At 61.2% G+C, this 11,203-nt stretch overlaps 1 protein-coding gene across 2 annotated transcripts; it reads left to right on the top strand.

The window, feature by feature from the left end:
• The first annotated feature begins 28 nt into the window (after positions 1–28).
• On the top strand, positions 29–7,878 carry MRPL10 (mitochondrial ribosomal protein L10). Of its 2 annotated transcripts, none has more exons than XM_075911537.1 (5): positions 29–173; positions 703–869; positions 2,656–2,820; positions 4,698–4,842; positions 6,557–7,878. In XM_075911537.1, the coding sequence occupies exons 1-5, from the start codon at positions 131–133 to the stop codon at positions 6,826–6,828; spliced, it is 792 nt and encodes a 263-aa protein (XP_075767652.1). In that variant the 5' UTR covers positions 29–130; the 3' UTR covers positions 6,829–7,878. The 2 variants fall into 2 exon arrangements, with proteins under 2 accessions (XP_075767652.1, XP_075767653.1); XM_075911538.1 differs by having other exon boundaries at positions 52–173; positions 735–869.
• The last annotated feature ends 3,325 nt before the right edge of the window (positions 7,879–11,203 follow it).

Genomic DNA, 11,203 nt, shown 5'->3' with positions numbered 1-11,203 from the left:
GTGCCCGTTGCTAGGAGACCGGCGCTTCCGGGCTCTGCGGCGCGGGCGCCCCCTGGCGGCCCGGAGGCCCCTGGCAGCCGCCCCGCCCCGCCCCCTTCCCACAACCCCCCGCGGCGGCCTCCCGGCGGAGATGGCGGCTGCGGCGCTGAGCGGGCGGGGGCCCTGCAGGGCGGGTAAGAAACCCCCCCCCGCTCCTCCCGCCCCCCCCCACCTCTGACCCCCCCCAGCATCGCTTCCTGCCCCCCGCCCCGCCCCCACCTCTGACCCCCCCCAGCATCGCTTCCTGCCCCCGCCCCGCCCCCACCTCTGACCCCCCCCAGCATCGCTTCCTGCCCCCGCCCCGCCCCCACCTCTGACCCCCCCCAGCATCGCTTCCTGCCCCCCGCCCCGCCCCCCCGACACGCCCCCCTGCGAATCCCCCCAGCCCCGCCCCCACCTTTCTCAGCCCCCCCCCCAGCATCGCCCCCAGGCGTCTGACCCCCCCGTTCTCACTGCTGGGGGGGGCAGTAGCCTCTGCACCGTTACAGCCACTTGCGGCGACCCCCCCCCCCCCCCCGGGTCTGAGCGTTGCCTCCGGGGCTGGCGAGTCGCTCAGACCCCCCCGTGCCTAGAGCGGCAGGGCCCGGGCCCTGGGGGGTCCTGTCGCCCCTCGCCAGCCCGGCTGGACGCGCCTTTCACCGCTGTCGTTCTGTCCGGCCCCAGGCTGGCTGCCCACCCTGCAGTTTGTCCGCCAGGCCAAGTCGGTCACCCGGCACTGGAAGGCGATGCACTTCGAGCGGCAGAAGCTGATGGCGGTAACGGAGTACGTGGCCCCCAAACCGGCCATCCCCGCGGTGTGCTCCACGCCCCGTGTCCACGCAAAGAAGGAGGTACGCGCTGAGCGCGGGGCTGGGAGCCGTGCGGAGACCTTGGGGGTGTCTGCGTGGCCTCTGGGAGGAGCCACCCTGTCCAGGTCGAGGTTCCTGTTAATTGGGTTCACCCCAACGTGCTAGAAATAGCTTTGATGTTGCGCCACGGGCTCTCGAGCCCACGCCGTCCTAGACTTGCGACTCCAAGTTCCAGCCTACGGAGCTGGTTTTCATGCCCTCGTGCAACCTGCCAGAGGGCCACGTGTGGCCCATCGGGGTTCTGCGTGCGGCCCACGAGACGTTTCGTTTTCCACTCCCACGCACAGGGCTTCCGCAGGTTTCCGTCTGGGTTGGTTTTTTCCTAGCGCTGTTACTCAAGTGCCATGCGTGTAAAGCCAGGGCACGTGAAGGGAGGTGCATGTTGATTGCACCTAGCACTGAGTGAGAGCGCCAAGCGCTACCTTGCAGCCAAGCTCAGGGCTGCTACGGGTTGGTCAGCACCGCCTGCAAATTCTAGGGGTGCCAGTGCAGGGAGCAAATACCCTAACCCGGGAGACCATCTTGGTTATCACAATCCTGCATCCCAGTGCGATGAAGGCGGCCACTTGGGCGGCTCACTCACTAGCCGAGGTTGCCCATTGCTGACCTAGCCTGAGCCCTGCTAACTCGAGTGTTTAAACCTGGGCTGGGCATTGGATGCAGTGTAAATCCACCCTTACAGGCTCAGATTATTCACTGGGCATTGGTTGCCCTAGCAAACCCTCTGTTTATAGCTGAAATCCCTCTTCCTGCCCTTGCTGCCCTTGGGTCTAGACGTCCCTTTCGTTGCCCTGTTGTTTTTCTTTTTTCCTCTCAGCTTCTTGAGCGATAAAGGCTTGAATCCCGTCTCCCACGTTTCTCATCTTTTCGACCTGCCTTTGGCTTTAAGTTCTGATCAGCCCTTCTGTTTGCGTGCCTGCTTCATCACTGATGCTGGGCATCCCAGCCACGCCTGTATGAGCTGGGGATGTTTGGCTTCTCTCACATCAGGCCTTATGCCCCTGCTAGGCTTGCCAGATGCTTTCACCCAAAGTCCCGAACGTGACAGGGAAAAAAAAAAACTTGGTCGGGGGGGGGGGGGGGGGGGGGGGGTTGAGGGAGAGACCAAACTTGTTGACCAAAAAACCCAGGAGACAAAAGTTGTTGAGCAAAAAAAAAAAAACCAAACAACGGTAAAACGCAGACATGGCAGGGGAACAATGTCCCCACCGGCTTTCCGTCCAAGAAAAGCAGAAAATACCAGACATTTAAAATGTCCGGTATTTTCTGTTTCTTTTTTACCGGACAAGGGCCAGAAATAACGGACTGTCAGGGTGAAAACCGGCCACCTGGCAACCCTTGCCCCTGCTGTCCCTCCAGAGCCAGCCTCTTCAACTTTTGCCTTGTGCTCTTTCCCCTCTTGGCTCTGCCTTGGTGACGGACCCAGTCCAGCTCCTGGCTAAGCTACTGGCCTGGGGATGTCAGTTAGTGCTGGATCAGACCCTTAGTGCACATGGGCTGCTGGCTAAAACGGGACACAGGGTTCTCACCCTGGCCCTGCCACTTACGCTGTGTGTGACCATGGGGCGCTGAATCTCTGTGAGCTCAGTTCTCCCATCTGTACATGGGGGATGGGGCCTGCCTCTGGGAAAGCCTTGGATGAAGGGTGTTCTGTGACGGTCGGGTTCTGCTTAACTGCTCTCTGTGCGGGCTTCAGTGTGACCGCCGGGGCCCCCCAGCTCTATGCTTGGCCAATGGCATGTAATAAATACGGCTCTCCCGCTCCCAGGAGAACGGCTATGCAAAGCTGTTACACCGCCAGGTGGCAGAGGCGTTCCAGGACAGCAAAATGATCGCTGTGTGCCAGCACTGCTTCACGCCCAGCGACGAAATGCTGATGATGCAACATCGCCTCCGAAAACACAACATCCACGTCAAGTTCTTCCCTAACGAGGTACGGCCGGAGCGGCCAGCAGCTGAACCCGGCACCCGCCGGCCACTCCTATTGGAGTGAGGTTTTGTTCTGAAAGGGGTGCAGTGAAGCCAGGGCGAGAGTGTGTCTCTAGACAGCCCGTGGAAGGGGGGACGGGGTGAGGGTTATTGTGCGCCCTTGGCTGTGATAGCTGGACTTGCTCTTTATTAACCTACACCTCGTCACAGGAGGCTGGAGTAAGTGCTGTCTGCCTCAAAGCGCCAGCTGGCCTTTGTCACAGAGTGGCACAGCCCCCCCCCCGTCGGCAGTCAGACGGGACTCTGAGCCGGCAAGTAGAACAGACGGTTTATTGGGTCACAGGGACACAGCGAAGCACAGACTTCTTGTTACAGGAACCAGGAGCCGTCAGTACAATCCACCTTGGGGATGGGGGGCCCAGAGCCAGTACTCTGGGCCCCTGCCTGGCCCCCCCCAAGCCAGCTAGACTCCCTTCTCCCTAAGTCAGCCGAAAAACTCACTCACCAGCCAGCAGCTGGTCCCAGGCCTCCAGGCAGCCCTGTCCCCTCCTATGTCCTGCTTCCCAGGTCCAAGGTGTTATCTGACTATTACTGGTTGCATCTTCCCCCTCCGGTCAGGTGACAGGTTGACCTGGGCCATTCCGTAGGTCGGTCTCTGTCTGTCTGTCAGTCTGCAGAGCAGCACAGGACAATAGGAATCCCACACAGCATCACAAAGCAAACAGCGAACACAGTCCCCACGACGTCCCAGCCTAGGATTGTGGGGTTTAGCTTGTAAGGCAGCGGTGGGCAGTCCACGTCCCGGGGATGCTTGTGGCCCGTCAGGGTTCTGTGTGGCCCACCAGATGTTTTGTTCCCAGTGCCCACGCGAAGGTCGCCAGATTCTGCTGGTTTCCGTCCGCGTAGGTTTTTTCCTACCAGTGTTACGAAAGTGACGCGCGCTTTAGAGCCAGGGCGCGGGAAGTGAGGTGCGGGCCGACCGCACCCAACGCTGCCGGAGAGCCGGGCGCTCCCTCTGCAGCCAATCCCAGCGCTGCCACGGGTATGTCGGCACCGCCCCTGCACTCTAGGGACGCCAGGGCAGGGAGCAAAACTGCCCTTGCCCGGGAGACTGGCTTGGTGACGGCCACCCTGAGATGCGGGAGGCCGCTAGCCTCACTTGCCCGGCCCTGTTCTAAGGCCAACGGAGGATTGGCCACCCAGATGAACCTGGCCTTCTCCTGGCGATCAGCAGGCTCTGGTGCCCCGCTGTAGGGGCATGTTGCACAGCCAGGGCCCTTTCACCAGAATGCACTGTCCACAGCTCCACGTCTAGCTTGGCGTGCGGGAGATTTCGCAGGGAGCGAGGCGATCCGGGGTAGCTGGTCTGGGAGGCAGCGGTTTTCCAATGCCGTGCGCTGCATGCGAATAAAACGTAATCCCTGTCGGAAAAAGACTCTGTGGAGGGAAACCAGCGGACTCTGGCAACCCTGCAGGTGGGCACCAGTAGCAAAGCGTCTCGTGGGCCACACACAGAACCCCAACGGGCAGGGCGCAGGTGCCCGCCGCTGTTAGTTGTACAGGGGAACTGTTAGACTCAGGCAACATCAGAAAAACACCTGGCTATTGGGGACCCGATGGTGCTGGCTACTTGGGTTAATTGAGTCCAACTGCAAGATGGTTTTGGGCTGAGAATTCGGGGAGGGGTGTCTGGAAGCTGCCGGTCTCAGGCCTTGGGGAAGGCCCGGGTCTGTTCTCAGCGGGGCAGCCCGTGCTCTATCATAAAAAGGCGGGCGCCATCCGAAAGGCACCACAGGGGGCAGCCGTTCGTTAGCGCCACGTGCAAATTAAGTGTCATCTCTTTCCTGCTTACTTTGCGTGCTCTTTGCCTCCCTCTTTCAGATCGTGAGACCCTACCTTTCCACGTCCAAATACAAGAACCTTCTCCCTCTCTTCGTGGCCAGGAACCTCATGATCATGAGCCCGGAAATCAAGGTGAAGGAGATGTTGCGAATGCTGAAGCGCGTACCACAGATCAGCCTCCTAGGTAAGGAACCTCCCTCAAGGGATCGGCCGGCTGGGAGAGCGTCCGATGTTGCTCCGTGTATTACACGGGTGTCTAAAGAGGCTCCCTGAGGTCAGGGCCCTGTGGCGCACGGGGCAGAGCAGCCGCAGAGGGAGAGGCAGCCCCTGCCCCAGAGAGCTTATGGTCGAAGTAGGAAAGAGACCGGGTGGGTGGGGAAAACACTTTGCTCGGAGTGATGTGGGCTGGGAATAGAACCCTGGGTCCCGCGTGCCATGTCAGCAGCCCGCAAGGCCTCTGGGTGCATCTCAAGGGGAAACTTTCTGCCTCTAGGGCAGGAGCAGGCACGATCCAGTGTGCCAAGCCTTTTGATCTGGCCCAAGCTGCTCAAAACAGCTGGCACTGGGGGAGAGAGAGAGGGCGCCCAATGGGAGCTGTGGTGATTGGCCTGGGGGCGAGGGCAGGGTGCAACGTCTTCTTCCCACCCCTGCCCGGGTCACACGGTGCAGAGCGGCACGTGGAGGGAGCCTCCAGGCGTCTTGGGCTGCGGCAGGCAGGGTTCTCGGGTTCTCTGTTGGGCTGCTGGCTGGCAGCCACCTGCAATAAGCACCCCCCGGACAGAGCCTGCCTCTGGCGCCCCACCCCCTCCCTCTCCCCAACTCCCTGCCCTAGATCACCCCCCTCCTGCCCTAGGTCACTACCCAAACCTCTGCGCACACACCCTGCCCCAGATCACTGCACCCCCCTCTAAACTCCTCCCCCGGGCCAGAATCCTCTCCTGCACCCTGATCCCCTGCCCTAGGTCACAACCCCGTCCTCCACCCGAACTCCCTGTCAGACCCACACCCTCCCCTGCACCACATTCCCCTCCCCTGAGCTTCCTTCTGCACCCAACCCCACACCCCCTCCATAGAAAAGTGCGGCCCGTCACCACTTAGCAAAATCTTGGCGTGCCCCCCCCCATACAAAATTATCCCCCCCCGGAGGGGATTGGCCCTTCCGCTCACGCATCAGGCATGTCTGGCACAGCTGCTTTGCCCTCGGACCCCAGAATGTGCCCAGGCTGGGGAGGGGGTGTCTGTGTTCACTCGATCCAGCACCAGCTGGCGCAGCTCCCCGGTGGCGGAGGGCTGAAGGCCGGGGGGTCTCCTGGGCCGATGCCTGCCCAAAGTGGCATCTGCAGAAGAGAACAGTGGGGAGCCAGGCTCCCAGGCAGGGTCACGCCGCAGGGGCAGGGCTCTGCTCACGGCCCAAGAGGCCGGCGCTCTGCGGGCCAGTCCAGGGCGGGAGCTCGTCCCCCGCCAGGGCGTGGACCGGGCTGAGCGCAGGTGCTCGCGGCACAGTCGCAGAAGTGCCCTTCGCCCCTCCCCTCGCTCCTGGCGGGCCGAGTTAGACCAGGATCGTGCTCCCCAGGAAGTGACCCCTTCACGTCAGGGCCGCATTGCGTCGACGGGGACGCTTGTCCTGCTGCTGCCTGCAGGGCTGGGAGCCTGGGGTCTCGTCCTGTCTCTGCCACCGATTTGCTGCCTGGCCTCAATCAAATCATGTAACCTTTCTCCGCCACCCTCTGCGAAGAAGGGAACAGTCTCCGGGGCAGCAGCCGTGCCCAGCGTTGAGCTCCCAGGACCAAGCACCTCCCGAGTGCGCCGGCGGAAGAGACAAGGGCCCGAGCTCTCTTTGTCGCGGCGTCGCCTGGGTCTTGCACTCAGCGGGGTCTGCTCCTCTCCTGTCTTGCCAGGTGCCTGCATTGACGACACCATCCTAAGCAGCCAGGGGGTCGTCAGTTACTCCAAGCTGCCCTCCCTGGAAGTCACCCAGGGGCAAGTGGTGGGCACGCTCTCGCTCACCACCTCCCAGACGTGTGCACTCCTGCAGCACGGCGCTGGGCACCTCTCGGCGTTGCTGGACCAGTACGTCAAACAGCAAAGCGGCGGCACCGGGGAGCCGGACGGGCAGGCAGGGGAAGGCCAGGCTGAGCCGGGGCCTGCGGCGGGCGCGGCCGGCCTTTGATGCCAGCTTCCTGGCCCCGTTTATTAACCACGCGCTGCACATCGAGACTGACGGCAGGAAGCGTGTGCAGGGCCAGGTTTCATCAGAGGTGGGTGGGGATTCGTGGGAGGGGCCAGTTGCCTGTCTGAACCAAACAGGATTAGCAGGAAAAAGATCCTAGAGGACCAACCCCTCAGTCTGCTACTAACGCAATGTGCTTGTGTTGGGGGGCGGAGTCTGCTGTGTTGGGGGCGGAGTCTGCAAGGCGGTCCAGTCTGCCTCTCTGAGTTCGTCCTTTCTCCGCTTTCTGTAACGCCCCCTCTGGGTTGGAAATGCCACCGATGGACCATCCGGAGTCTTGCTCGGCATTGTGGGATATGCAGGAGTGGAGTGGGTGGTGGCTGAAGTATTTGCATGCGTTCCAGCCCCCCTCCGATCCAGCTGGGCCCATCGCTGGGCGGAGGGAGGCCAGAAAGCACATGGGGAAATTCAGTCTCCCTCTTTCAATGAGGGGAACTCAGAGGCAGCCTCCTCAGGGCAGGCACCAGTGGTGTCACGCCCCACGGCAAGGCTCCGCCGCGGTTTCGGAAACGAGGCTGCTGGCCCGGCAGGCTGAGCGGACAGAGCAAGCGGAGGGATCTGCCCTCACAGCGGCGGAGACGTGTGTTTCCCAGAGTGGGCAGGTGTACCCATCTTCGCGGCGCTTAGGCTGCCCTGTAAATACAGCAGGTGTCTGCTAGCCACTCCCGTGGTTGGCCCTCAGGTGGCTCGCCCGGGTGGCGGTGACCACGCTGCTATTTTTAGGGGTAAGTTTGGGCAAAGCTAGTGCGTGTGTGCCTGCCCCAGCAGGGTATTCCATCTCCCCGCCGCTGTGCCGATGCCTCCGTCCTGGCCCGAGCACGGGGGTATCCCTGGAACCGGCCCTTTGGGGGGATGTTTTCTAGGAAGAAATGTTTGCTGATGGAAAATGGCTTGGAGGGGGGGCGGGAATTCTTGGGAGCGGGGGGCACCTGTTCTTGTGAAGCTGTGAAAGATTTTGGAGTCTTCGATTAAACCCTGAAAATATTTGGACACATTTTGTTCTTGTTGGAAACATTTTACAGAGGAGAAAAAACCAAACCCGGTTCTTCCAGGTGGGAACAGCTTCCAGTGCTGAATCGCAAACGGGGGGGGGGGTGTCTTGCTGTCTGGTGGCAGCTTCCACCTGTGCTCCCCGGGGGTCCTCAGGCCGCTGTCTGCCCGCACAGACGTGCTCCAGCCCAGTGCTTTCCTCAGAGCAGTGGCAGGCCCCCGGCCCGACCAGGAGCTCAGCTCCCTGCCCCCACACGCCTCTGATTTTCTACTGAGTCTGAAACCCGACCCACTGCTTGCCTTAGCAGAAAGGGAAGCTGGCGAAAGCCCGTAGGCAAGTGGCGGGCAATCCCGTCTCCTTTGCAGAGCCCTGCAAATCTGCCGATAGCTGCTTTGTATCCGAGGGTATCCCCACCCGTGGACCTGCCCGCGGACAGCCGCTTTGTATCCGAGGGTATCCCCACCCGCGGACAGCCGCTTTGTATCCGAGGGTATCCCCACCCGTGGACCTGCCCGCGGACAGCCGCTTTGTATCCGAGGGTATCCCCACCTGTGGACCTGCCCGCGGACAGCCGCTTTGTATCCGACGGTATCCCCACCCGCGGACCTGCCCGCGGACAGCCGCTTTGTATCCGAGGGTATCCCCACCCGTGGACCTGCCCGCGGACAGCCGCTTTGTATCCGAGGGTATCCCCACCCGTGGACCTGCCCGCGGACAGCCGCTTTGTATCTGAGGGTATCCCCACCCGCGGACCTGCCCGCGGACAGCCGCTTTGTATCCGAGGGTATCCCCACCCGTGGACCTGCCCATGGACAGCCGCTTTGTCTCCGAGGGTATCCCCATCCGCGGACAGCCGCTTTGTCTCCGAGGGTATCCCCACCCACGGACAGCCGCTTTGTCTCCGAGGGTATCCCCACCCGCGGGCCTGCCCACAGATATCCACAGCGTATTGGGGCGGATGCAGACACAGATGTGTCCACGCCAGGCTCTAGCTGTGAGCAGTGATGGGGAATAGAAGAAGTGGAAGCAGGTTTCAGCCTGACGTGAGTGGACTCGGGCCTAGCGGAAGCCGGGCTGTGGGTGGCCGCCTTGAAATCTGCAGGCCGGTATGAAATGCTTTGTCCTCTAACAGCCTCAACACCACCTGGTGCCTTGTTGGACTAGGCTCCTCTGTTCTCCTGCTGGCTTTGGCCTTGCGTCGTGTGGTCTGGGGCCAGGCAGTCGCCGTGACAAAACAGCCTGGGCCTCCTCCAAAGGTGGAAAACTCTGAAAGCAAGTCCCTGCTCTGGTGTGCTTGTTCCTTTGCTGTTCGAGCCGCCTCCCTTGGCAGGGTGGTACCGAACCTAGCAAAGCCGCGAGGCCCGGCCCGGCTGCGGGAGTGAAACGGGAGGACGGGCGTTAAACGTTTCCTAGAACGTCCAGGTGGGGGCGTCGGTCTGAGGCTTTTACAAAGCCCCTCTTGCTTCTCCCCCGCTGTGGCTGACTCCTTTGGTGGCTTCCTCGTCCAGCTGCAATGGGCCCAACCTAGTGCTGGGGCCTGTAGCGCTTTTAACGCAGACCCCAGACTTCTCTGCTCTTCTGCCGTGGCCGGGAAGAAGGCCCCTTCGCTTTGCCCATTGGCTCCTTGCATGGGGAAGCCATCTCCTTCGCCACCCTCCCGGGAGATGAGAGCCAAGTTTGGTGTTAACACGAGCTCCCCTTGCACTCGGGCCCACCAGTCTCTGGGGGGTGGGGGCCAGGAAGGCCATGCACAAACACCCCCAGTCCATGCCTTCGCTCAGCGTTGGCGGGGAAGTGAGGGGGAGCTGAGGCTGTGGAGGCCGATTGAACCCTGACACCAGCGACGTGGGGGGACTCGGGCCTAGCGGAAGCCAGACTGGGTGGCATCCTTGAAATTTGCTGTGTAAAACGCTTCGTCCCCACCGCCTCCAGCACCTTCCATCCAAGGATCTCCTGTCCCAAGCCGGCCGGGGTGGCTGTCTGCCTGAGAAACAGGCACAGCTGGGATGTCACCTGCTCCCCGCCGTGGGGGATTTCGACCCAGGCACGTGGAGGGCCGTGTCTTTTCACTTCCCGCCCCTGGGGAGGTCAGAGTTCTGCTGAGCTCCGGGTAACAGGGTGTGGCAGAGCCTGGAACAGAACCCCGGGGCTCTGCCTCTCCTTCCTGCCTGAGAACGGCAGGGCTGGGCCTGGGGAGGAGGGAGGGAGCTGCTGCATTTTCTGCAAGTGGCTTCCGGGAGCCCATCCAGACGCCTCTCGACCTGCGCGTCTCCCGGGCTGCCTTTGTTCTGGCTGGTAGCGCCAGTCACTTGATCGCAAGGCCTTGCTCTTGGCCGCTCCCTGCGCTGCTCACAGCTCTTGTTCCCTGATACGTTCCCAAGTCACAGCAAGGAGGAGCCGGATTTCCCCTGGTGGCTTTGCCAGGGACAGAGGATCGAAGGGGCTGGCAGGAACAGCTCTGCCCACAAGCACAGCAAACGCACGAGGGCAGCTGGTCTCCATCTCAATGCAGGAGGTCTGGGATGGAACAGTGGGTGGGTTCCTGGTTGACTGTAGGACACCAACTTGCCTCCATCTATGCGGGGTAGACCATTTTCTACCCCGGTTCCACTGCTCTGATCCGGCCAGGGAAGATCCCACTGGGTGGTATAGACCTGCAGACCCCAGCAATGGCATTTTCAGTAGGAGCCCCATTCCCACGGTGTGGGGGAGGGAGAGAAAAATTCTTCTGCCGCTGGGTTTCGCACGGGGAGTTTTCTGCTGATTCTCTCATTGCAAAGAGAACGGAGGGTGGTTTTCCCAGCAATAGCTGAGTGCTAGGTCTGAAATCTGCGCTGATGTGTGTGTGTGTGTGGGGGGGGGGGGGGTTTGTAAAAAAGGAGTTTGGTAAAAAAAATAAATCAGTTGAAACTGAAAAAGTCTCATTTTTTGTTTTGATGAAAACTTGCAACACGTTCAAAGAAAGATGTCGATGCACATGCGGGGGGGGGGGGGGAGATGGGGCTTTCAAATAAACTTTGTCCAACTTTTCCCCTTCCGCCGGCAGGTGAACAGAGAGAGCTACTGAACAAGGGTCTGGTCTTAGATACTGGCTCAGCAATTTTCCTGATATTCCTCTCTCCCCCTACAATATCATTCCCTCCAGGGCGATGCCTTTTACTCTGTATCTCTGCCCCTGCAGTGTTTTCCCTCCCTTCTGGAGAGAACGGAAGGTATTGACTCTGATCTCCAAAACTGGCGTCTGGTTTGATTTTTAGATCCGAGGGAAACCAGGACGCTGCAGAGAGACGTAACCACTTGCTTATTTATTGCAAGCCTGGAAGC

Source organism: Pelodiscus sinensis, chromosome 29 (assembly GCF_049634645.1).
Source record: "Pelodiscus sinensis isolate JC-2024 chromosome 29, ASM4963464v1, whole genome shotgun sequence".
Classification (NCBI taxonomy): Eukaryota; Metazoa; Chordata; order Testudines; family Trionychidae; genus Pelodiscus; species Pelodiscus sinensis.
This window is presented reverse-complemented; position numbering and strand designations above follow the sequence as displayed.

Bases quoted from the DNA above. Each gene is read 5' to 3' on its own strand.
- MRPL10 (XM_075911537.1), top strand. From the start codon at position 131: ATGGCGGCTGCGGCGCTGAGCGGGCGGGGGCCCTGCAGGGCGG. The intron at 174-702 runs GTAAGAAACCCC...GTCCGGCCCCAG, and splicing joins GCGGGGGCCCTGCAGGGCGG to GCTGGCTGCCCACCCTGCAG. The intron at 4,843-6,556 runs GTAAGGAACCTC...CTGTCTTGCCAG, and splicing joins ACCACAGATCAGCCTCCTAG to GTGCCTGCATTGACGACACC.